The sequence below is a fragment of the Pelmatolapia mariae genome, linkage group LG8, assembly GCF_036321145.2.
Source record: "Pelmatolapia mariae isolate MD_Pm_ZW linkage group LG8, Pm_UMD_F_2, whole genome shotgun sequence".
NCBI lineage: Eukaryota > Metazoa > Chordata > Actinopteri > Cichliformes > Cichlidae > Pelmatolapia > Pelmatolapia mariae.
Genome location: NC_086234.1, coordinates 19,074,103 through 19,097,519, shown reverse-complemented (window position 1 = coordinate 19,097,519; position 23,417 = coordinate 19,074,103). Strand labels below are relative to the sequence as shown.

Sequence of the window (23,417 nt, the reverse complement as noted above, 5' to 3'; positions counted from 1 at the left end):
TGGTCTTGGGACAACACAAAGCTGCGGTGAATAAGCTTTGCCTGCAGTGACAGAAAAAAAAAACCCACAGTATTTTAAATTACCCTCAGAAATACCCAGCAGCCATTGCATGTGGTGCATAAATTTATTTCAACATATATTAACATTTTGTATACTCCTTTTTAAATTTTGTTAAAGACACAGTACATACAGTATTTACATGAGCTTCTACGATTTTTCAACAAAAAAACAAAAAACAGGCTAAGACGAAGGCTACTCTTTCTAGAGCTAAAATAAAACTCGATAGATTTTGACACCTCATCATTAAACTTGACAATTCCTGTCATAACAGTCCATGAGAAACAACAGTACACATTAGAACAATAGATAGCAGTTTGATGATGCTAATGGCTCTGATTTAAAACAAAGCAGCAGCTGCTCACGTCTGAAATTCACCCCAGTTTACGCACTGTAATGCCGTGTTGCACTTTGCAATACACCTTACTCGGTGTTATGCTGTATTAAGTTATACTACTACTTTACATTTCCTAATGCACACTGAAGGTCAGTCTAATCCCTGTCTTTTTCTTTTATGTAGATCCTACATAGAGTAAACAGCAAGTTCTAAGGCAGAGCTAATTCACATTTCACTACCATCTACTCTAGGATTACCCTTTGATTAATTCTTTGAGGCAGCCAACATCTCAGTATACAGTACATCCTTCTGAGAGGCCTTGATATGGTCAACTCTACAGAACCACATGTAAAGATGGAAAGAGACAAGGAAACTGATAGGGACCATCATCAGCTTTGATTATTTGCTGGAGGAAAATGTGTCATTCAGTACAATAAGTTAAGTCAGTGGTTCCCAACCCTGTTTCATATGACGTGACCCTATAGCCTCTGAAAAACACTTCAAATCCATAGCTTTCAAAATCAGTCCGCTTTTATATTTAAAGGTATTCACCTGAAATAACTGAAACTGGACAACTTTAGCTTGCTATACACTCAGCTAGTCAGTTAGCTATTTTGGCCATCCATTACTACTATCGTCGTACTTTAATCCTACATTTCAGTACATTCATTTGCTACTTGTTTACTACTTTTAGCAAAATGATTTAAATGCTATTATCTACCAGTTTCACAAATTATCCACTATGTTTAGGTAACAATTTTGTTGCTACTTTTAGCTAACAGATTCAACTGTGAATTATACTTTCATCATGCTATTCCAATTGATACTCGGTGCTGTTATCTAACAATATAACTGCTAGTAACAATTTTAGCATTGACAGTTTAAAAAATTGGCACAGCTTCTAAAAGCCTGCATTCTATCTGAACGCCAGCAGGTGGCGCTAGCCGTGGCTGCAAAAAGACTACTAGTCGTGTAGAAGTCTATTTACCTGCTGAGTTTAGGGACTCCATCATTTACTTTGGTTTATGCTGAATAAAAAATTAAGTCTGTTTTGTAAATCTTCCTCATACTATGTTTCAAAATGAAGATTAAGTTTGGCGTGAAACCGAAAACTCATTAGCTAGCGACCTGGCAATCACAAGTCACATCTGTTACTTTGCAACCAAGATGACAACAGCTCAACTCGAGGCTTCAAAAAGGACTTCAGCAACCAGGAGGTGATGTAGCGATAACCACATCCATCATACACAGTTTTTAGTAATTTTTTTAGAAGGTACTTTTTTGTTGTAATCTTGCTAGCTACTGTATTCATTAGCTAACTGATAAATTGTTATCCAATATACTTGGCAAAATATTTTTGTCTTTTTTTTAGTGCTCTTAACTAATAATTCATCCATTAGCTATTTAAGCAATCTATTTTAATCATTTTTTAGCTTATCTGGCCAAAGAACCACTGAGCTTATGTAATCCCCCAGGCCCTCCATAATTAACTAAAATTACTACTCCTCTTAAAGTATTGGTCAGGTTATAGTTAAACTTGTATATTGATGTGTTTTAACCCAAATTGTGCTCAAGACTAAATTAACAATTGTTGTTTGACATTCAGGAATTGCGACTCCTCCTAGAGTAGTGGCCAGATTTCGTCCAGGATACGATTAATTGTGAGCCTCCTTGACTTTTCAGATTATTTTAATTCATAGTGTTAATTTAATGCATGATTTGTGATGGGTCATGGGCCGGATGAGCTACTATATCAATGATAATCTGGTGATAATTTATACATTCTGTTTGGTTGCCATTTACTTCTCAGTCCTCTTCAGCTTCTTCACCTAATATTTCTATGTACCCTGTGACTACCGCAGAAGTAGCCAGGGTTCATGAACTCAAGGTTGGGACTCACTGAGCTAAATCATTGTCATGAGGAGCTGTGGATGAGCACTTTTTTCTCTTTTTTTTTGTTCACTGGAGCTCAATTAGTCTTCGAGAAGCGGGCAGAAGCTATTAAACCTGAGGAGCGCAGGTACTGACAGTACAGGGACAGAGGTGATGAGCTGTCACGGGAGGAGTCGTTACATGAGACGAGAACACATTCGCACAAAGCTGAGGTGGACACACACCCCACTGACATAAGAGTGAAGCAGTTCAAGCAGAGAGAAAAAAAAAGGTAATTAGCACGCAGTGAAGCGTAGAACACACTGCTCCGGTTAGATGCATTCCTAATAAGCAGTATCTCGACGGAAGCTGAAGCCGGGGCTCTGCTCCGGTCGGGAACAATCAACAGCTCGCTCATTGTTAATGGCTGAGACTTAGGTCATCCTTCCAGACAATGTTTAAGTGAGCAGAGGGGCTGCGAGTACCGAGTAACAATTGCAAGGTGTCGACCTGCGCAGGGGCCCTCGTTAGCCTTAACTGATCAAATTAAGACAGTCTGCTGCTGCAATTGACAAACAGGAAGCATAATGATTTTTTTTACGCAGGGAATGTGTGTTGTTCGTGATTAGGCTGGGGTGAAAGGACACGGCAGGAATAAATTAATTTGTGTGTCTGGCCAGGGTGAAGACCCAGTCAAATTAAAACCCAAAACAGTCAAAGAAAAAAAACAAAAAAGGGGACCAGCAGCTGCTACGATGATATAGAAAGTGATTTTTCTACATAGCACATCTATTTTTTTAATGATAGACATGTTTTGATGCTACATATGATGCATTGACCCCGACAGTAACCGTAAAACCCTTTCCTGTTGTAGAAAATTAGTACAGCTACATCATTGAACTACCTGATATTACGGTGCGCTCCTATCAAATTATGTACAATATCGACTTTTTCTCCAAGAGTTCATTTACGAAAAAATCTTGTGCTTTTTTTTCCTGTTGTTGTATTCATCTGAAACACACATACACGTCCAAAAACGCACACGGCTGGTAGAAAAGAAACAATAAAAAGCCTTTTCTCCTCCTCGCCTCCTGTGTTTGCCACCATTTTCACTCAGAAAATGCACAATCCCTGCATTCAGTTGCGTTTAATTGGAAATGAATCTCACTGAGAGCAGTTCAAGATGTGGCAGATGTGTCTTCCAGCCACTCAAAGGATTCTCGTTAATAATAAAACAGGAAGTGACCCACTGAAGTGTCCTGAGCTGATGCCTTTTCGCTGAGAGTCTGCCTCTCAGTCTAGACACCTACATGAAAAGATGCTTCATACAGACTGCTACATTTTTTTTTTCATTTTTATCTTTGTAAAACTTTATCTTGAAAACGTCTATGAGTTTTATGCACTGGAAGTTTGCAGGAAGTCCGAGAAATGGCAGTTGAATGTAATTGCGTAGATTGCCTTCTGATAACAACTTTCTGTCTGAAAAGGTCGCCAGTTCAGAAGAATTTGGGGGATCTCCTGGACATAAATAAACACTAAAGTAAAGAGACACGGAGTAAATCTAAATATAATATCATAAGCACCACCACAGTGTATGGGCAGGAGAACACAAATGTTAGGGTGGCAATAATGAGCTGCCTTGAGGAGTGACAACAGACTCTTAAACACTGCCCGGCATGGCTTCTCAGCTTGGGAAGCAGTCTTTGGTCACAAATCAAAAGCTGAATAGTATTGAATATCAGTGATAAGCTGTCCCAGTGTGCATCACTGACTGATAATGTCCATTTCCACTGCTTGGGATTGGATCCTGAGCTTCTCTTTCATGTCTAAATTCTCCTTTTTCACTGGGCTCTCTGTGCTAGTTATTAACACCTCTTCACAGCTTGTTATTACTGTGAAAAGCCCTCTAGTCTCCAGTGCTAGCGCTAGTGTGATCACACACAGATTTCTATGGCCGTCGCCATCACCATCTGGCTTTTGTTCTTGTCTCTTCCCGGAGACTGGTGCTGTCCGGACTCCTCTCTGGGAGACAACGGGTCGGAGAGGACGCTCCTTTTGAGGGGAGCCGGGCGCAGGCAGGATGTTCCCGGAGGCGTGGAAGGCTCGGGGTGTCTGTGGGAGGAACGCGAAGAAGTGGACGTCGAAGAGGTGCAGCTGCCGGTGCACACTCCAGAGCTTGACCTCTCACCTCTCTTGGCTCGGCAAGACGCTCTGCGCCTGAGCTCGCTGACCAGCTCGTACTTGACAAAACAGAAGACGTCCTTGACGCCGCAGCGTTTTTCCGGCTCAGCAGCGAGCAGCCTCTGAAACATGCGCAGAGCATCGTCGGTGAAGCGTCGCCACTGAGACGGGTAAGTTCCCACGGGACACCCCGCTTTCTGCCAGCGTCGGAACTCCTCGTAGAAGGCGTCGGCGGGCATAGCTGCCTCCCAGGGGAAGTTGCCCGTCAGCATACAGAACACCAGCACGCCAAATGCCCACACATCCAGGCTGGTGGTCACCAAAAAACCCTCTGACCGGTTAGCGCGGCAAACCTCCGGAGCCGTGTAGGGGATGGTGCCGCTCACCCGTTTCACACGGCAGCCCACACGTCGGGTCATGCCAAAGTCAGCCAGCTTGATGCGGCGGCACTCGCGGTCAAACAGGAGCACGTTCTCGGGTTTGACGTCGCGGTGCACCAGGTTTTTACTGTGCATAAAGTCCAGGGCCAACCCCAGCTGCTGCATGCAGCGTTTGACCATTTCTTCTGGAAGACCCACCTAAGAGACACATACAGAAAAGGCAATGTTGATTAATACAATCTGACGGGTACATTACATGGAGGAGGTGAGAGGTAACACAGAGAAAAGAGCCTTATGGTGAGAATACAGTACCAATAAAACATCGATGTTATATAAACAAAAACTGAAACACGCAGAACCTCAGTTCTAAGTCCCGGTCCAGCCATTTTTAATGAGTCTTCAGAAGAACCTTGAAGTCGAGCATTCCCTGCACATCAGCCGGAATAGCACTAAAGGAAAGTGAAACGCTGTGCACAGAGAGGAAACCGGGACAAAGACGAGGCTCCAACCCCAAGAGAGCTTGTTAAAACTGCCGTGTCTGAACATCGTGACTGATTGGAGCAGCTCAGGCTGACTGTGAGGCCGGTGATTGGTGGAAGGATGAATGATGGCGTTACCTGTGGGGGTATGATGTCGAAAAGGTCCCCGGCGGGGGCATACTCTTGTCCAAACACGTAGCTGTCCTCCGTTTCAAAAAGCACGTCCAGGACTTTGATGATAAAAGGACTGCAGCTAAGTGAGCCTGTTAGGCTGTATTCCCGCAGGAAACTTTTCAGCTTTGTCTTGTTCTTGGTAACAAACTTCAGGGCCATTTTGGTGCCTAAAAAAATAAATGAAAAAAACAAAATCACACATTAACACAGAGAGCACACAAACACAGTTAAGCTCTGGTGTACTAAACCTGTGTCTCACATAAGTACTGCCAACATTTTGCTGTCCAACACTGTCCATGTGTTACCCAAAAAGCACTTAATGTGAATTTGGAACTGTTTCCCGATACTCTCGGGGACTAGAAAGATTTCTGACTACTCAGCCCTTTCTTTGTGACAGCTGTTGTGTTCATTCATCATTCATGCAAACGGTGCACGGTGAATGAAACTCACCTCCGTCACACACATAACCAGCTGTTCACAATCACAGCTGGAGGATCTCTTTAATGCTCGCACAGCTCGATAAATCTCCGACACATTGTCATTCTGCTCCACGCCGCTTTAAACACTCCCTTATACTGCGCTTATACTGAGCCAACTCTCTAATCTTGGGTTTCTTACAACAAAAGATTAAAACCTAAACCTGAGAAATCCTCAACAAACCCTTCTAACTCTGCCGAAATTAATTCCCAGCAAAGTGCCTCGAGACTTTGCGGCGTGCTGATCAGCCTTAAGTGGTTATGCTCAACTGTGAGGCACGCTGGCACACCGTGGATGCTGAGATTATAACAATCTGCTATCCTAAATTTCAATTTTTACACTTGATTAGTTTGGAGATGGGGATGGCGGCTGAAAGAGCTTTTGCACCAACTCACCCTGCGTCCTGTGCACCACCAGGTCCACCTTCCCGTAGGTGCCCTTCCCCAGCTCGCGGATGTGCTCGTACTGTTTGGCTACATCTGCGGCTGATAGAGAGGTGATGGCCAGGGCCTGCATGTCCTCCACGGGCACAACTCCGCAGTAGCCCATTTTTGACGTAGGGGAGCCTCCGCCGCTGCCCACCCGCCCCGGCCCAGACGGAGAAAGAGACAGGCTCGCCTTGACGCTGTGGGGCAGACTGATGGGAGAGGAGAAATCCGATTAGAATCAGATTACTATGATGATGCTTAGCACTTTATACATGTGCTATACTGCACGTGTTTATCCTTCTTGAGTGTCACATCCATGCATTCCCCATCTAGACGGCCCACCCCAAGGGATGGTTAAATCAGGAACGCCTTAATGGACCTTAATTTCCATAAAATCAATGCAGGGAAGGCATCTACAGGGGGAAAACGTTCAGTAAATGTATCGTACTTCCTGCTGTCTCTCTGGATCACTCTGTCCAGCTATCAAATGTGGCTGTACTCAGACAGCACTTACTGGCAGACAGCAATGGGAAAATCAATAACAACAGGTAGAAGGACTAAGAAAAGGAAACATATCGAGAGGGCTGACAGCTTTAAGGTGTAAACATGCTGGTAAGACATGCATGCCTATCTGAGACGGCTCTGAACTGATCGTCGTCCGTATAAGCAATTAGCTTCGCCTCGACAACACTTCTTACTTTTGCGCCACAGTCGCCCTGAGCATTTCTGTCAAATTGCTCAAAGTGAGGAATAAATGACTGCAACGGCGAAGTTTTGGCCGCTTTTCAAAAGCGCTAAGTTTGAAATAGGTCAATGCGATCCTGCGAGAGTTAAAAAAATATAGGCGGTTTAATTGAGTGTTCAGACACACATCGCTGGTAACAAATTAAATATCAGGGATGAGTGGATGCACACGTCTTGGTTACAAGGTTTGAGCGAATCAAAGGAAAGTGAAAGAAAACCGAAGCTATCAAATAAAGTACACAAAATTGAGCTTTTGGTGAAATGAAGCAGAACACCCTAATGATCCCATCCATTGTCTCAGTCTCTGTTCAGCCCCCTCCTCCTGACACACACAATCAAATTTAATCATCCAATCATGCACAGTGAGCACACACACACACACACACACTCGCACACAAACACTAGTAGGAACCAAATCAGCACAAACAATTTTTGCTGATGGCCTTTTTCATCCGTCATTCAAAGCCAGCTGCCTTGCTCTTTGTTCTTTTTTCCCCTGGAGCCTGGTTTCTCAGCGCCGCTGCTTTAAAACCAGGCTCAGAATAAAGAGCATCAACTCTGTGTTTCCATCAACATTTGGGTACACTTTTGGAGAGAAACAAAAAAAAGACTCTGACTTATTGCACAGTACTAGATGTTCAGCTGATAAAAATATGGCATGGGGTATATTTTTTTTCAAGGCATTTGGTTGGTGCTGCTCTTGTGGGTAGAATGTGATAAATATAGCTATTAGACAGTGAAGCCTAAAATAAGATGCAGCCATTTGCAGCTTTGTGTTCTTGGCTCAACACCCTTTCTCAAAAGAAGAAGAAGAAAAAAACCCAAGACTGCAAATAGAACAAGTGCCCTGTGTACCCCATGTACTGTGCAGATAACACTTGTTTCTTGATTTTATCATAACCGTGTACATGGTTATATAAGAAGCTATGAATATTGTAGCCATCTCGTGCTGAGCGTCCTCGCCGCATGTAGCCTTCAGTGAGTCGACGCACGGGGCGATGACTTCCAGATCAGAGTGCAGTCCGGGTTTGGTGATACACAAAACAGAACATTTCCTCAGACCACCCACCCCGCGTGGCCCCCACAGCCCTCGATCGGGGCTTGTTTACCCGCACCTTCCAGTCAGCTCCACAGGCCGAATGTGAAGCATTTCAGCATGGATCCATAATCGCGTTACTCAGCAGCTCCCACAAAGACATCTTCCCCCATCCTGCATTTCCCTTTGCAGTAGTGGATTAAGAGGCCTAAAAATGCGACGGTGGATGGTTGGAAGATGCCCCCCCCAGCTGCGCTCTGCAGAGATGTTGTAAATGTGAACGACAGGAAAAAGGCAGTGGAGAGAAGCCGGAGGTGGAGGTGAGGTGTGGGGATGAGGCTGTATTTTTTTGTCCCGTGTGAGTGTTTGCACATGAGTGTCTGGGAGGGGAGGCAGGTGTATCAGTCCCACAGTGACACTCTATTAAAGGCTCTTTGTGTTCCTACCTCTGAGAGGGAGCAGCTGTCAGCCTCAGCACGACTCAGCGTTTGTGCCCGACCACCGCCACTTCCTACTGATCTGCCCCGCCGCCCTCTGCTCCCTCCTCGTCCTCTCAGGCGGCCACAGACAAGGTAACGCGCACATGCTCCACATACAGATGAAGACTGGGCTCGAGACGAATTTGCATATCTGGGGATTTTTGGAGCCAGTCTTATTCATTTTTAATCATCATGAAGCTTTTTAAAATAAAACAGCTCCCTGGATTGGCTGCTTGTTCTCATATTTGTGTTTCCGTTTTGTGAGAGGCCTAAAAACAACTGCAAAAAACAAATAATTTTTTTTATGTATAAGAAAGAAACAATCTGTTTTCCAGATTTATTGTTATTCTGTTTGGGAGATATTGCACTGTAACAAGCTGTTTCCCCTTCTTACTGTTTTACTTCATTATAACCACAGCGATGGACTGACATTTTGTGTTTCCTCATCCAAGATTAAAAAGGGAGCTGTTCACCTTTTGTTCTAGCTGGAGTCAAACATAGTTGAACCCTGTGACAGATGCTCCTAGCTTTTTCTTCCACTGTCAAATGCTCAGAGGGTGTAGCCTTAAAAGCCAGGGTTGGCACTGTTAGTCCATCTGTAGACCCACTACATCAGATTAGATTGAAGTCTCTCCTGTGTGCAATAATAGTGCACGGAGAATAAATCCTACTAGGGTGATCCTTTGATTTTAGCTTTTAGCTCTCATATAGTACCTTCAGCAGGTCTTAAATCTTACCAGTCATCCCAAAGGAAGTGCAGCCAGCTAACATTACAGCTCAGCTAAGGTGTGACACACAGGTAGATGCAGGCAATTTTTTTTTCTTGGAGTATCCAAGTCGCAGCTCCTGACATTGATAAACACTGCTGGAGAGCTTTTCAAATATATTTTTATGGCACTTTGAGCACCGTCACGCAAGCGGGAAAGCAGACATCTCTACTCAGACGGAGCGACAAATTTCATATTAGGTTAAATCCCTGCAAAACTGAACTCCATCCTCTGTCTGCGTTTGTGTTTAGTGTCACCGTGCAAACAGGGTATGCCAGCAGGTCAACAGGGCAAACGTTTTGTTGGTGTTGATCTGAGCATTTCAGCGTTTGCTTCTTCAAGTGCAGCTTCACAGAGATGGCTGGAGACTCTTAACGGAACGATTTGTCCTCCAAAGATAAACTGTAATAATGTCAACAATTCATTACCATAAGAAATCAGAGCTCGGAAGCAGACAAATCCTATCTGTCACATTAACATGGGGCTCATTAGGGAGAATTATTGTGTATTCAGTGAGCTACTGGATCTCCTGGTGTGATGAGTGTGAACGGCACAGCTGCAATGAACTGTGGCCTGACTTTGATCAGGACATGAAGACTTTATGAAGGTAAGATTCAGATATAAATAGATATAAATAAACATCATAGATTATATATAATAATAATAATATTTTTTAAGATGAAAATGTATTAATCAATCTCCAATTAATATGTTAATGTGCACAAAGCGTATATATTATGGAGAGCGGAAACAAATCCAGCAGCTTTACACACGCACGCACACACGCACACACACACACAGAGTTTGTGCTTTTAAGTCCATCCCTGCTTCCTCCCTCCTCTCCTTCATCTCTTTTGTCTATTGCTGAAAATATAAACAAGGGGCTAATGAAAGAAATAAATAGATAGCAGAGCCTGCCTCGCAGCTTTACCTCTCTGTGTTACTAATGGACTAGTTGCTTGGCTCTAGGCAGAAGAGTCATTATGGGTGAGGACTGATCTCTTGTGTCCAATTTACTGTCAAAATGCCCAACGTGCCTCGCCTCTGGGTCAAAGTGAAACCAGCGAGTGAAACGCGACGTGACTAATGCGGTTTCTCCTGCTGTCTGTCTGGGGAAAAAAAGCAACTGCACACAGCGAACAACATGTACAGTATCTGTTGGTCTGTCTGTCTGCATTTGCTTCCTTCTTGTCTCACTATAGGTGGGCAGAATAAAAACACTGATCATTCAATCTAAACTAAATGGCTTCCTCCTGACAGCCACTTGCAGGGAGGACACTCTGTTCTTTACCAAGACTTTTTAAAAAAAAGAAGCTGAATCTCCTTCGTCAGCAAAACAAAACTTCATGCCCAGTGAGTTGGTGGGTTTAGTGCCTCCGTCCTGCTGTGCTGTGATAGGTGAACCAGTATCCACAGACTGCAGACGCTCACTTTGACAAATCACCTGCTCTAAGCCCTGCACAGCTGTCCATATGGACGAACCCCTGCTGGGACCGAGCGTGCCGTAACCTGCTCCTGGCTTGCCTCGCTTCTGCCCTCTTTCCCCCATCATCCCTCCCTCCCTCTGCTGTATGTCACACAGCCTGGAACAAAAGCTGCCTCCTGCTGGAAAGACCAAAGACTCTGTATGGGATAACCCAAGGTTAAACCTTCCCTAACAAGAACTAAGAGCGGTGGTTAGCTGTGAGGGGTGACACTGCAAAGGACATGTCGTTCAAAGACGACAACCAAGGCCTATCTGTGACATAAAAGGCAAAAAATATGAAAAAAAACCCAACCTTAAGAATAGCAGCTATCATTATTGTAGTTTACGATTAGGCCTGAGGCATAAGAACTTGTAAACATCTGATTATAAACGCCAATCAAAAATCAACGTCACCCTCGCTGTGATGTCTGTCAGCGGTGCAATAAGCTGCCTATGGGAGAAGCTGTAAGCTACCCTCACTCTCTTACAGCCTCACAATCCAGTAACCTAAAGTGATGAGAATGAGAGAGAGAGAGATGGTGTGGAAATCCAGTGAGAGAACTGAAGCATTGCCTCCTCAGTAACCACACAGCTCGTGTCCCTGTGATGTCACATAGATGGAGGAATGTGACTTTAATATGAGCTCGGTAAAATGGGGTTTAAACGGGGGTGTAGCTAAATGATGTAACAGCTCCGTTAAGGAGGATGTTGCTTTTTTTTTCTCCCCCAACCCTGAAAAAAAACAACCTCTACTTCAAGGCAAGCTAACAGTATATGGTGCTTTGTTATCTTGCACAAACACAATAGCCTCTAAGCACAATTACTAATGCTGATTGCTCAGGCTGCATTCACTAACTCTGCTTTATCTCTCTCTAAATACATCGGTGACAGATTATTCGTTTAAATCTGAAGCTGAAGACAAGAACAGACACAATTCAAGAATTGACTGACCAGTTACTAGAATAACGCCATATTAACGCAAACTGAAAAAAGGCCTTAAAAACAGAGTCTACACAGTGTTATTCGCACAGGACGAAGAAGGAAAAGAAGCCAACAAAGAAAACACAAGCACATGTGTCACAACATGTACACTAATTGGGTGTCATTAGATGTTCTAGGATGTAATCTGCATGTAATTGTTTTGTTTGTGTATTTTTTATCCCTAGCAGGGGCCAGACATCTGAGCAAGGGGAGTAAAGAGCTTCATGTCTTCTATGCATTTTAATTGACAATCCATTTGCATTCTTTGTGTCCTCTGGGCAGCCATGTTTTACTGTGACAGCCACTGCACAGGCAAACCGTGCCTGCTTAAATGGGATCTTTTGATAAAGAGATCTAAATCGGGCAAAACTTTGTTAAAGACGGCGTATTAGTCACGTGCACGTGGGTGTCAATGGGCGGAGATGGGTTTAGTTGGAGCTGGAGCTGGTTATTGCCCATTATAGCCTACTGTAGCTATCTGTGGAAGCTGGAGAAGTTCTGCAGGGTTTGTTTGGAACATTTTAGGTGACTTCACGCTGCTTTTTCTGTCATAAACAGTGAAGAATTTCAGCTGAGAGCGTGGAGCCCAACTTTAAGATCACATCATCTCTGGGGTGTTTTGTTTTCACACCGTTCAGGTCAATAATGTGCGTCTCCTACTTCACCAGAAAAAATGAAATAAATCTGCCAAAGCAGAAAGAAATCTCAGCCACTGCAGCTCCTTTATATACAACCGTTGGCTGCTGTTGTGTTTCAGTTAGAGTCCATTACCAGCCTCCAGCTTGTGCTTTTTATGGGATTTTCAAGTCAGCTTCTCATTTAAATGCATTAGACAGCATTAAGGATGAGATATCACCTGTCTGCTCTGGACAAAGTCTGAAAGGGCCATTAAAGACCAGGATGCCCTCACATCCACAGTGCGGACTGAATAACAAAAACAAAGGGGGTATGCAGGTATCACAAATAATGTGGATAAAAACACAAACCGGGTCGTTTCTCAACCATTAATACCAGTTAGAATGACTCATAGCCTGGTGGTGGGGAAAAGATAAAGCTGCTGTGCTGTATAATAAGTGCTGACACCGGGATATTTTTATGTGCTCCTGTATTATTCATGCACGCATATGTTGTGAGTGGGTCAAAGTTGAAAGTCGCTCATAGTGGGGAGCACAAGATTTTAATTGCAAGAGCGTTTTATTACATTTAAAGTATCGCAAATAAAAATTGGGACACTAAAAGGAAAAATAAAGATTTTCTACTTCAGCTGTTTCTTTCCTTCCTCTCTCATTTGCAGTGTCATGCATCATGCAGGCTGACCCGGTTTCAGGCACCTCGGGGTGCATGTAAGGTGTTACTCACTCACCTGCTGGCGACCTGTCTCTCTCCTCCATGGTCCTGCATCCGCTCGGCGAGCAGAGCCTCTGCGCTCTGCTCTGCTCAGCGCCGATCCGTTTGATCCGGTTCTCCTCGTTGTTATCGATCACTCAGAAGCGCCACAGAGTTCTTTAAAAACAACAACAACAAAAACACCTTAAAGCCTTCGCAGTTTCACAGCGGGCAGCCTGCTGGCCAAAATAAGACGCCTTTGCCCCCCTGTTTTCTGGAGATGCTCTTCACTTTGACACTTTCTTTGGAGGCGGATGGAATCAAAGCAGCATCTGATGCTCAGTGCTGAGATGGGGACACATGCTGGGATCCCTCCTCTCTCCCACCATCTGAACCTGCCGTGCAGCGGGAGGATGAGGACGAGGAGAAGGATGAGGAGGGTGCGTGTTTATCTTTCGCTCCTCCAGCGGTCCGCATGACCCAGTTCAGCACCACACACACATACACACTCAGAGGCGAACCCATTCATTCGCATCCACGCAGAAACCTCAGCGCAGCTCCGCTCTGCACGCACGGACGCGTTTGCGTGCTTCCTGCGCTCCTCTCTGAACTCAGCCCAGCGGCCCCGCTGTCACTGACGGCCGGTCAGTCCGTACTGTCCGTCGCTCTAGAGTTGGACAGTGGGTGTAGGGGAGAGGAGGGGAGGGGAGGGGGTGTCTCAGATGTTTCTCCTTTGCAGGTCCTACCAGTCAGTTTCTTCATTGTTCGCCGTCTCCACCCCTCCGGCAAACTAATACGCTCACGTGTCCTAGGTCCTAGCGCCGGACGCGCCCACCCAACGAGCCTAAAATGACTTCAGGGGCTTCTTTAACTTTTGATTCATGCTTTGAACGAGCAGGCTTCTCCGCTCTTGCGTAATTCAACAGCTTATGGCCCTAATTGCGTGTACTTCACACGGTGACTTTGCCAACTGTCCTTATTAGGTAACAGCGAGGCAAGACTTTCGATTAATTCACTGCCCCGGCAGCTCCCCCTTTACTGTACATGTTAATCAACAGGCCTCCCGCCACACTTGTTTGCCAACCACAACAGATTGGACTGAGGAAAACGCCGTGATGTAATGGAAATGACTTTAATGCATCATCAGGGAAGAGCAGACATAGATGGGTTTGTTTGGAGAATGCAATGCTTTCACACATTTATGGTTTTTTAGTGACATCCACTATTGATCCATGGGGTTTAATATGATGTTGATCCACCTTTTGCAGCTATGACAGCTTCAACTCTCATGAGAAGGCTTTCCACAAGGTTTAGGAGTGTGTTTATTGGAACTTTTGACCACTCTTCCACAAATGCATTTGTGAGGTCAGGCATGAGATGAGAAGGCCTGCCTCACAGTCTCCACTCCGATTCATCCCAAAGGTGTTCCCTCAGGTTTAGGTCAGGACTCGCAAGTCAAGTTCTTCCAAACCAAATTAGCTCATCCATGTCTTTGTCGACCTTGCTTTGGGCGCTGGTGCGTAGTCATGTTGGAACATGAAGGGGCCATCGACAAACTGTTCCCGCAAAGTTGGGAGCTTGAAATTGTCCAAAAGTTCTTGATATGCGGAGGCATTAAGAGTTCCTTTCACTGGAACGAAGGGGCCGAGCTCAACCTCTAAAAAACAACCCCACACCAAACTTTACACATGCCACAATGCAGTCAGAAAACTACCATTCTATTGGCAACTGCCAAACCCAGACTCATCCATCGGATTGGCAGACAGGAAAGTGTTATTCATCACTCCATAGAACACGTCGTCACTGCTCCAGAGTCCAGTGGTCATGTACTTTGCAACACTATAACCAACACTTTGCATTGGTGATGTAAGGTTTTCATGCAGCTGCTCAGCCGTGGAAACACATTCCATGAAGCTCTCTATGTGCTGTTCTTGATCTAATCTGAAGGCCACATGAAGTTTGGAGGTCTGTAGACAAAGACTGCAGAAAGTTGTTGACCTCTGGGTATTATGTCCCTCAGCACACCATGGCTGAGTTACTGTCGTTCCCAATCACTTCCACTTTGCTCTATACCACTAACAGTTGACTATAGGATATTTGGTATTAGGCATTCACTAAACTCCTTAAAGCGACCCATTCTTTCACAAATGTTTGTAGAAGCAGTCTGCACGTCTAGGTGTTTGGTTTTATACACCCGCTTGTTTTTATACATGGAAGTGATTGGACTGTTAATTTATATCAGACCAGCAAACTGTGCTCCTTATACTTTTCCTTATTTTCCCTTTTCACCCAGCATCGAAATAACAAAGAGATGCAAGTTAGACTCAGATTACATATTGACAGTGAAAAATAAGCTGTTATGGCAGCTAAGGTTTTAGGAAAAAGAAGAATGACTCGTATAAAAAGGGGGCAGCACAGGGGAATGTGATCTTTAGTTTCCTGAAAGTGAAAAAATCTGACCCAGGTTGTTTTAATCCTTGTTGGGGAAGTGCTGGATATTGAATAGCTGCATCTTCAGCAGCTCTTGGAGGCATTCAGGTGTCTCACAGTGCGCTTCACCGTTAGGCCAACAGGCAGCGAGGCGAAGACTTTCCTCGGGGTTATCGTGGGAACGGAGCTGTCATAAATCATCGTGAAGGTCAAGAACTGTGCGCCGACAGCAGAGAGCATGAAGGGTCAAATACACTGAGGACACAAACACACACACACACACCTCCAAGCTGTGAACAACTAGGGCTGCTACTCCTCTCCTCCCCTCCTCGCTCCTTTTTTTTTTCAGGCACAAAACTCACGTCCCAGTTTTCACTTTTTTGTGTGTCACCTAAAGTTTTCCACCTCTTGAAAGATGATGGCCTTGTTTTTTTTTTTCCATGTTCTCAAATTCATCTTCATGTAGTGTTTACTGCATTACTTTGTATCCTAGCTTCACTTCGAACCGCAGTGTCCTAAGAGGAATTTACACAAGGCCTCAAGAACCAGAAAAGCCTTCTTCCACCCACAGTCCAAAGACAGTTGGTTAGGTTAACTAGTGATTCTAAACTGACCATAGGTGTGGCCGCAAATGTTTTTTTTTTTTTTTGCCTCTCTCTGTTAACCTTGTGACAGGCTGTTGACCTGTCCAGGATGTACCCTCTCACCCAACAGCTAGAATAGGCTCCAGCACCCCGTGACCCAAATTGGGTAATTGGATCAGCCAAGAAGAAGGAAAAGTACAAAAGCAGAAAGTTACCACAGAGATGGGACAAACCGTTCTGTTTCCACGTGAATATGAAGACTAGTTAGCGACCTTAACAACCCTTTCCATCAACTAAATACCTGGGAACTGTTGCAACATTTGCTTTGAGTGGTAATAAAGTTTTTTAAAGAAGAACATTTTCTTATTTAATGTCATACCCTATTAAAATGTTAGATGCTCATATATAAAACATGGAGGTTTTAAATAATGATATCAGCATATGTCTTCTTAGCCAAAAGCACAGGTTTTAGACCCCTGCAAACACGTGATTTCAGATCTTTTGGTCCTGTGTGATGTCAAAGAAGTACAGCTGTTTGTGAGGGGCAGCCAATCAGAAGAAAGCTGGCTTAAAGGGAGTGTGGCCTTAAAATAAGAGAAGCCAAAGTGAGTAGCTGAAGACAGAAGACAAACTACTTTTTGGCTTCGTGTAGGTTAAAAGGGGATTATTTTGAACTGTGGAAAACCAAAACGTGTGGAAACTTGACCTTTAAATAAATACTGAAGAAAAGTACCCTACTGAATTGAAACTTAGGCTGGTGGACTCTTGCTATCTGCTGACTCTTATTCCTTATATTCCCACTTTATGCCATTTCCCCTGTCTTTTATTTTGTCATCAAAAAGTACTATTTTATTTTTAAGCGAAATAAAACCGATCAACGTTGACTATTGATGCGTTCACAGACATTAAGAAAATTTTAATGTCATAATCAAAGTGACACAAATCAGACTGTCCAAGTTTCAAGTCGTTTCCTTGTGTCAGAAAATAGGGTTTAAAATGGGACTACATTTCCCACATTGCAACGGGCCCGTCACAGGGCGATGACGCAACATTTACGCGCGTGTAACCTTGTCTTCCTACTCAGTAGTGTTTTTAAATCAGGCGTGGATACATTAGTTCGTTTTTGATTGTTTTTTTATTCCGAAGTTATGAGCAGATATATTTTACCCGTGTCTGTCTTTGGAACAGTGTTTGGATGCGCTGTTTTACTGAAGTGAGTAACTAATCATCATCATGATGACACTGTGATGTTTCTGGGTGCTTAATTTACACTGGAAATGTGTCTTTTGCTGCTCAAGTGCATTCAATTCAGTGACAGAGAGTCGTCGTACTGGGTATTGTCACGTTATTTAGTAGTTTTTGGAGTAATTGAAGGGGAAACACTTCACTCTTACACAACCCCACAAGGTACAGCCTTCTTGGCTTTATGGTATAGCTGAATATAGCAGATTTTACAGATTCAAAAGGTGTTAATGAAATTCTGTTCGCACATTAAAGAGTGTGAAGGCAGGGTGATTTTTGATTTTCTGCCTTACTTAATTAGACAGAACAAAAACAAGAACATTTTGGGTAGTGCTGTGCAATACTTTGGTGTTGATCCCATACAATGTAAATACAGATCCAGTATTACAAAAACTTTTAACCTATAAAGGAAGCTTATGATAAGCAATTTATTTATCCAACACAATTCATCGGACTATATACTGAACTTAGAGCGGGCAATAAAATATCAAGTCGATACCGGATCAGGTTTTTTTCTGGTATGGTGATGAAACACAAATAAAACTGGCAGAATGAACATTTCAGACACTGTTAATGCAGGCTCCCTTCTCAGACTGACACACTGTAAAGCCTCTCTGATTTCATTTCATTAACCTAACCCATGCATGTGTTTGGACTGTGGGAGGAAGCCAAAAAAGCCGGAGAGCTTGCTAACTCCCCATTTGAACCCAGGACCTTCTCACTGTGAGGAACGTCCTGTTAAATAAGTACAAAGCACTTTACAGGCAATAATCCTGTGTGGTGGCATGTTCTCCCTGGGTACCCTGCCAGGGAGAATCGATGGATGGATAGAAAAAACAACAGTGATGCTGAGTTATAAAAGCAGCTATGTAGATTAACTGCTGCAGGCCAATTAAGCTGTGAACTGAGATCTGAGGGTGGTTATGTAATGTTCACAGGTGTGACGACCTCTGGTTGTTTGCTCGAGTGAAAAAAATCTTACCATTTCTTACTTTCTGCATGCCCTCGCCTCCTCTCCTTGTGTTTTAGGCTTACGATGTTGATTTATTCGCCTGAACTGAAGAAAAACCCACTTTAGGTCAAGTCTTGTTGTTTTTAAATGTGGCGTATCAATAAAATTGACTTGACTTAACCTCCCACCTGAGATGCAAGCAGAGCAGGCGAGAAAGGAGTCAGGGCATTTAACAAACTTAGATGTTGCTTCAGAGCTGTCATTCTAAAGCAGTCCCAGCACAACGTGAGGTGCACCTGAATCATCTGCTCACTGTTTTGCTGATGCTGCCAGATGAGTTGGCAGAAAGTTTTGACACTCAGTGATCTGTGTGTCATGCTCACGGCTTCTTTTTGCTCCTTCTCGAGATACATTTAAAGAACTGAGACATCCTTCAGGAGGGTGAGTGGCAGTCTCCAGAGTTTGAATAAGATACCAATAAACCTTTGTTTAATTATTTTCATAGAGACCGTATGACTGGAGGCCGGTGTCCTAGTAAGGCTACCATTAATGAAAAGACTGTGGTTATAACAGGAGCTAACACAGGCATTGGAAAAGAGACTGCCCGAGAACTGGCCAGAAGAGGTATGGAGAACCTGATTCCCCTCTGATTTGGTGCAAAAAGGTGCAACTACTTCTCTCTCACTGACACACCTTGCCTTTTTTTAAAAAAGTTTTTATTTCTCAACATCATCAGGTGGTCGGATTATTATGGGATGTCGCGATATGGACAAGTGCGAAGCAGCTGCAAAGGAAATTCGGGGGAAAACCCTGAATCCTCACGTTTATGCACGTCGCCTCGACCTGGCCTCCATGAAGTCAATCCGAGAGTTTGCAGAGAGGATCAAACAAGGTGATGAACCCAGAACAGTTCAGTTTAAGGTACGGGAGTAAAGCCAGCTTCTGTAACACTGTTTCTACTGTAGAGGAGCCGCATGTGGACATACTGATAAACAATGCCGGGGTCATGAGGTGTCCACAGTGGAAGACAGAGGACGGCTTTGACATGCAGTTTGGAGTGAATCACTTAGGTACACACTAACCTCTAAAAATCACAACCTAGACTGACTATGCATTCCAGTGAAATTTCCCTTCGTCCGTCACGAGCTGATTCTGAGTTTGTCTCCCTCCAGGCCACTTCTTACTGACGAATCTTCTGCTGGATAAGTTGAAAGAGTCCGCCCCCAGCAGAGTGATCAACCTGGCCTCTCTCGCCCACATTGTTGGAAAGCTTGACTTTGAGGACTTGAACTGGGAGAAAAAGAAGTTTGATACCAAGCAGGCGTACTGTCAGAGCAAGCTTGCCAATGTTCTGTTCACCAGAGAGCTCGCCAAGCGATTACAAGGCAAGTCTACTGGCTGCTGTATATGTGGGCATGTGTGGGAGAGAGTACGGCCTGTGTTCTTGTTTGTAATTGGCCAGTGGACACGTATATGTGCGGTATGTATTTTTAAACAATGCTGTGTGCAACAGGCACAGGAGTCACAGTGAATGCGGTGCACCCAGGAGTTGTTGCCACGGAGCTCGGGAGGCACACTGGCCTTCACCAATCACAGTTCTCGAGCTCTCTGCTCAGTGAGTATCCCGTTTCCTTACTGGATCCCGAATCAATAAAAGCTCACCACACTTAGCCCAGTCTGTGTAGACGCTAACACATCGGGAGAGTAACTTTTCTTTTTTTCTTATTAATTGGGGGAAAATTTAAAATAATGTAACACACATCTAAAATAAGTTCTATTTAATTTTAGTTGCATAGTTCAACACTGTGAAAAATGAATTTTAACTGTAACTCATGTTACCGCTCAAAGTCATGTAGTTTTTAATAGCACAATTACAGACAGTGTAAAACATGGTTGTAGCTTCTGGGTTGGAAAAATAAAGCTGATGCAGAAGTGCATTTAAACCTGCAATCTGTCTGAACACCACTAGATGGCGATAGATGTGGTTGCAAAAAGACATCTGAGGGAAATCTGCTTTCTGTCTTCACCTATGTAAATGCTTTCCTGCTAAGTTCATGGGTTTAGTTATACTGAATACAAACTTAAATCTATTTTGTAAATCTTGGTCATGCCATGTTTCAAAAAGTAGGATCATCTCTGGTATTTTCCACTCGCTTATTGACTAACGATATATTCATCACAAGCCGTTAGCTACTGTGACACCCAAAAGGGGACTTTTGGATGTCACAGTAGCTATGTTCATCTTTTATACTGTTTAAAACTAAAATGCAGGTGCTGCACATTTATTTCTCTGGTTCTCGACTTACAGTGCTGTGCAAAAGTCTTGAGCCACTTCCCATTTCTTTATATGTTGCTTTCAATGAGCCAGACTTGCTCTTTATTATGGCGGTCTTGAGGAATACTTCCCCAGGCTTTATAAAAGACTTCTTTGAACACAGAAAAGTGCCATCAGATTTCAATCCACCACGCAATACCATCTGGAAAACATCTGAGTGGTAATGGCTTTGTTTTTCAGCACGACAATGATCCTAAACACACTGCCAATGCAGTAAAAGCATAGCTGGATAGAAAAACACACAGGGAAACACAATCGGTCATGGATTGGCCTCAGCAGAGCCCGGACCTCAACGTTATTGAACTAGTGTGGGATCATCTTGACAGAGAACGGAACAAAAGCAGCCAACATCCAAGAAAATTATGTTTGCAGGTGTTTCAATAAATCGCTGCACATATTTCCCATTTTCCAGAAAAATATAAAGAAGTGAAGGCTTGCTCAAGACTTTTTCACAGTACTGTAAAATAATCTAAAATATTAATCACCAAAGAAATGACATGCCAGTTCTATTAAAGCCTCTTAAATCAAACACCAGCAGTGTGGCAATGTTGTTCACTTACACTGTATCTAAAACACTGATGCAGCCCCCTCCCTGCCTCTAACCTATATTCTTTCTAATAGTCAGCAAGGGTGATGGCTCTGTTTCCAAGAAAAACTCATATTGTATAGTGTTACCCTGGCAACTCCAACATAGGAGATGAGGATATCAGTGCTCACATTAAAGTGGTAAATTAGCATACCTCATGTCTTATCAGAACATGTGCTAATTATTTGAGTAAAAGACTGAGGTGAAGGAGATTCTTGCAGCTACTCATTGTCTGCTCCCCAAAGCCTTCCCTACTACCTCTTCATTATCACTCTTATTAGCCAACCTGAAGAATACCAAATGAAAAGATTTTGGTTAACGACAGCTTCCTTCTATATTTTTAACTGCTGGATATTTTTTAAAGCTGTGAATGTACTTTACTGCTAAGGGAATGCAAATTCCAGGGTCTAGACTTAACAATTAAAGCCCTTATCTGTGGATAAGGGTTAGGCTACAATACTAATACTTCAAAAATAAATAAATAAAAATAAAAACACCTTAAAACCTAAGAAAAATGGCTGGCAAGTTCCCGGTTGCAAGTTGCAAGTGATATCTAATAGAGGATGATGTTGTAGGAGGATAAAGCGGCGTGTCTTTAAAGCTAATGTTACTCAGTCAGATCCACCTCCTGCTTTTTTACATCTGGTTTGAATCCCCTTGGCTACGTAAACATTTTCTACTGTGGAATGCAAAGTTTTTGGTGTTGAATTAAAATGAACCTTTCCTCCCAGGTCCCTTTTTCTCATTGTTGGTGAAAAGCCCAGAGCACGGGGCCCAGCCCAGCGTCTACCTGGCTGTGTCTGACGAGCTGGAGGGGGTGACGGGGCGGTACTATGATGTTATGACCGAAAAGGAACCAGCGCCCCAGGCCCTGGACGATGAGGCAGCTTGTAGGCTGTGGGAGGTCAGCAGCAGGCTGGTGGGTCTGGAGCACGAAGGACAGCCCAGCGTGTCAAACCAATCAGCGGAAGGCCAGAACAAAGCTGCACAGACAAACCCAGCGCAGACACTCGGGCAGAATGTAGGACCAGCTGTCAGCACTGTAGGCCTATAGGTCCTCTGAGCCAGCAGGAAATAATGGACCTTTATCACTTGAGCTGTGCCAGACACAGGAACAATTCTCTGTCTCAGACTTTGAGTCTGAGTGTCTCTATAATGGCAGTCTTTTGTATGGTCATTTATGTTCCTGCCTCAGGATGTTCTCTCTTTTAAAGAGAATCTGTAACTTTGAAACATACTTACGGATTCAAAGTTACATCCAGTTTGTATTTCTGACTTTTCTCTGCTTGTTCTAGTGATAAAATGCAAGAAGTGCTACCATGTCATTATGAGCAAAAAAGTGAAAGAGAGTTTTCAACATACTCCTAAAAACCTACCATAAAACATTAATGTTGTTGTTGTTTTTGAATGTCAAAATCACACCAACTTCCTGCTTTTTGTGGAGTTGAAACCTTGCACATTAAAATACACACCAGCAGAGGCTGTGTATGGTATGCTTTCTTTCACAAAGAGAGCACAAAATCAAATCTCCTTTGGTTGAATCATGTCTGTAATTGGAGAAGAAAGCATTGTTATGCAGTCTTACTGGAGGACTGGAGCTTTGAAACTGTTTTTGAATGAATTCCGTCATAAAAAGTTGAAATAAAGCGCCATCTACCTGCTTAACATTAAAATACATGTACTGAAAACCACATGAAACCCGAATTAAGAGTTTGTGCATTTTGTTTTTATTCATACATGCAGATTTGGCAAAAATTTCTTCAGCTGTACAGCTGTGTTAATTATTTTTCTTTTAAATTAATTTGACTTTATATTAAAACAACTTTAAAAACGTAACCGACGGATTTACACACTAACCTGAAATGGTTCCAATTTATTATTGGAAATATTAGAAAATATCTAAAAATACAAAGTATGGCACTGAAGTTAAATCCAGGATCGCTTATTTGAATGAGTTCTACTTCATCGTCCTCACAAAAACAAATCAAGTTACCAAAGAACTTACAGTGCAGGTCTGATCCTCTCAGACATGCAGCCTGAGTGCAAAGAAAAATATCCATCCCTTAAGTATTTAGAGGATCCATTGCACGAGGTCCTCTCCAACA

General features: G+C 43.4%; 2 protein-coding genes across 2 annotated transcripts; one reads left to right on the top strand and one right to left on the bottom strand.

The window, feature by feature from the left end:
* Nucleotides 1–119: 119 nt before the first annotated feature.
* Nucleotides 120–14,026, bottom strand: sbk1 (SH3 domain binding kinase 1). The gene is made up of 4 exons (XM_063481390.1): nt 13,221–14,026; nt 6,353–6,594; nt 5,445–5,647; nt 120–5,025 (listed from the first exon to the last, which is right to left on the bottom strand). The coding sequence occupies exons 1-4, from the start codon at nt 13,256–13,258 to the stop codon at nt 4,201–4,203; spliced, it is 1,308 nt and encodes a 435-aa protein (XP_063337460.1). The 5' UTR covers nt 13,259–14,026; the 3' UTR covers nt 120–4,200.
* A 3,222-nt stretch (nt 14,027–17,248) lies between these two features.
* Nucleotides 17,249–23,008, top strand: LOC134633194 (retinol dehydrogenase 13-like). Its single transcript, XM_063482066.1, has 7 exons — nt 17,249–17,410; nt 18,897–19,015; nt 19,128–19,283; nt 19,357–19,461; nt 19,564–19,776; nt 19,905–20,006; nt 22,044–23,008. Exons 1-7 carry the CDS (start codon nt 17,346–17,348, stop codon nt 22,364–22,366), a joined length of 1,083 nt encoding a protein of 360 aa, XP_063338136.1. The 5' UTR covers nt 17,249–17,345; the 3' UTR covers nt 22,367–23,008.
* The last annotated feature ends 409 nt before the right edge of the window (nt 23,009–23,417 follow it).

Excerpts from the sequence above, each read along its gene's own strand:
- sbk1 (XM_063481390.1), bottom strand. The coding sequence starts at position 13,258 with ATGCAGGACCATGGAGGAGAGAGACAGGTCGCCAGCAG. Across the intron at positions 6,595-13,220 it reads GAGAGACAGGTCGCCAGCAG|TCTGCCCCACAGCGTCAAGG; the intron begins GTGAGTGAGTAA and ends CTCTCCCATCAG. Across the intron at positions 5,026-5,444 it reads TCGACATCATACCCCCACAG|GTGGGTCTTCCAGAAGAAAT; the intron begins GTAACGCCATCA and ends TGTGTCTCTTAG.
- LOC134633194 (XM_063482066.1), top strand. The coding sequence starts at position 17,346 with ATGAGCAGATATATTTTACCCGTGTCTGTCTTTGGAACAGTGTTTGGA. Across the intron at positions 17,411-18,896 it reads GGATGCGCTGTTTTACTGAA|AGACCGTATGACTGGAGGCC; the intron begins GTGAGTAACTAA and ends TTATTTTCATAG. Across the intron at positions 19,777-19,904 it reads GCTCGCCAAGCGATTACAAG|GCACAGGAGTCACAGTGAAT; the intron begins GCAAGTCTACTG and ends TGTGTGCAACAG.